This window comes from Carlito syrichta, unplaced genomic scaffold, assembly GCF_000164805.1.
Source record: "Carlito syrichta isolate Samal-C Ts95f unplaced genomic scaffold, Tarsius_syrichta-2.0.1 Scaffold313184, whole genome shotgun sequence".
Taxonomy (NCBI): Eukaryota; Metazoa; Chordata; class Mammalia; order Primates; family Tarsiidae; genus Carlito; species Carlito syrichta.
The window spans coordinates 982,609-984,372 of NW_007257280.1; the positions used below are offsets into that span (position 1 = coordinate 982,609).

The 1,764-nt window shown below is 35.4% G+C and overlaps 1 protein-coding gene across 1 annotated transcript in view; it reads left to right on the forward strand.

Annotated features, from left to right (window-relative positions):
* The window catches only part of LOC110596726 (MAP7 domain-containing protein 3-like), a 43,635-nt gene that overhangs the window by 35,328 nt on the left and 6,543 nt on the right, over positions 1–1,764 (forward strand). The window contains 1 exon segment of the mRNA XM_021718659.1: positions 1,249–1,360. Coding sequence (XP_021574334.1) covers positions 1,249–1,360 — 112 coding nt within the window.

The following is a 1,764-nucleotide window of genomic DNA, read 5'->3' on the forward strand; positions in this document are numbered from 1 at the left end:
GAATCAATCATTTCTAGAATAATTATGAACTCTTGATCTCTAATTAACATAAGCCCTATTGGAAGATAGCAACCAATGAGAACTGGAATAGTTTTCTTTTTCTTTTCTTTTCTTTTTTTTGAGTTGGATTCTCACTCTGTCACCCAGACTGGAGTGCAGTGGCTGCTCCCACAGCCTCAACCTGCTGGGCTCCGGCGATCCTTCTACCTCAGCCTTCCGAGTAGCTGGAACTACAGGCGTGCGCTACCACGCCCGGCTGATTTTTTGATTTATTGTACAGATGAGGTCTCGTCAAGTTGCTCAGGCGGGTCTTGAACCCGCGGGCTCAAGCAATCCACTCACCTCGGCCTCTCAAAGTGCTGGGATTACAGGCTGAGCCACCGAGCCCGGCCCATTTTCCTCTTATGTTTGTCTTTGCCCTCAGAGAAACAGTGTTGAGACTGTAAGGATGATGTTGCTATGAAGCAGTTGTTTTTGGGGAAGAATAGAAAACCTCTGGCCCTGAAAGTCGATTTGCTTACCTGAGTATAGTCCATAGTATGATACAGCACAGGAATGAGAAACATCTGAGAAAAGAACTCATTTCTGAAAGTGGAGTTGTTTTGCCACAGTGTGGCATTTAATTTGTATAGCTGTTATCTTGGCCAGCTTAAATTGAAGTTGAGGTCAAGGCAAAGACATTGATTATCTTTTTTGAAACTTTATTTATATTAGTTATCACCAGAATTTAAGCTGTTGCAAGTGTGAGTATAATAGATGACTCTGGCATAGATTTAACTTTATGCATACTTATTTTTTTCTGCCTCATTCCACAAAGAACTTAAGGTGGCTTAAAATACATACCCCACCAGTTGATAAAGTAAATGATTGAGAGAATCAAGCAGAGGGGAAGGTTAAGGTAGGCAAATAATAAATCATATGGTACAATTAGCACACATAAAAGTATACCATTCAGTCTTTGTACAGTTGCTAGAAATAGGCTACAAATTTAGCTCTAATTTTTTATAATGCTACAAGCAGAAAGGAAAGTATAGTCAGTGCCTTGATGCAGGGTCTATAAGATTAAAAAAATGATTTATTTCAGAGAAGTGCTGGTATTCATTGATACCTGAGTTACATCTCTAATTATTTTAAACTTTTACCAGAGAGAAAAATTAGGTGATGAGTTGTTTTATAAACCATAGAGAAAAAATTATACAAACCAACATAATGAGTATGTTAAAATGTGTTGGCATTTATTTTAAATAGGAAAAATATGAAGCCATTCTTTATCGTACTTTGGAAAGGAGCAACCGTATTGATCATCAGCAAAAAAGGTGGTCATGGGAAGGCTCTGCAATGAATTCTGAAAGCAGAACTGGTAATGAATCCAGCTGTTAAACTTTAAGTTAATTAATGTACATGCTTAAATATTGGCTAATGGAAGATTGCATTTATAGCAAGGTTGTGATCTTCATATCCTAAGCAAAAATGCTATACATATATTTATATTTAAATTTGTATCATATGGAATTGCAAAAGAAACGGGTGAAATTTTATAATAAATTTTATTTAATCAATATGCCTAAAATCATAATTATAATCAGTAGACAAATGATGAATAATTACTGAGCTTTACCAGCTTATCTATGCATATTTTAAAAAATGAGTCTGCTTTTTTACTATTTTTGTTTGCTTGTTTTTAATTTTAATTTTATTTTATTTTCATTTATTTATTTATTTATTTTGAGTTGGAGTCTCACTCTGTTGCCCAGACTGGAGTGC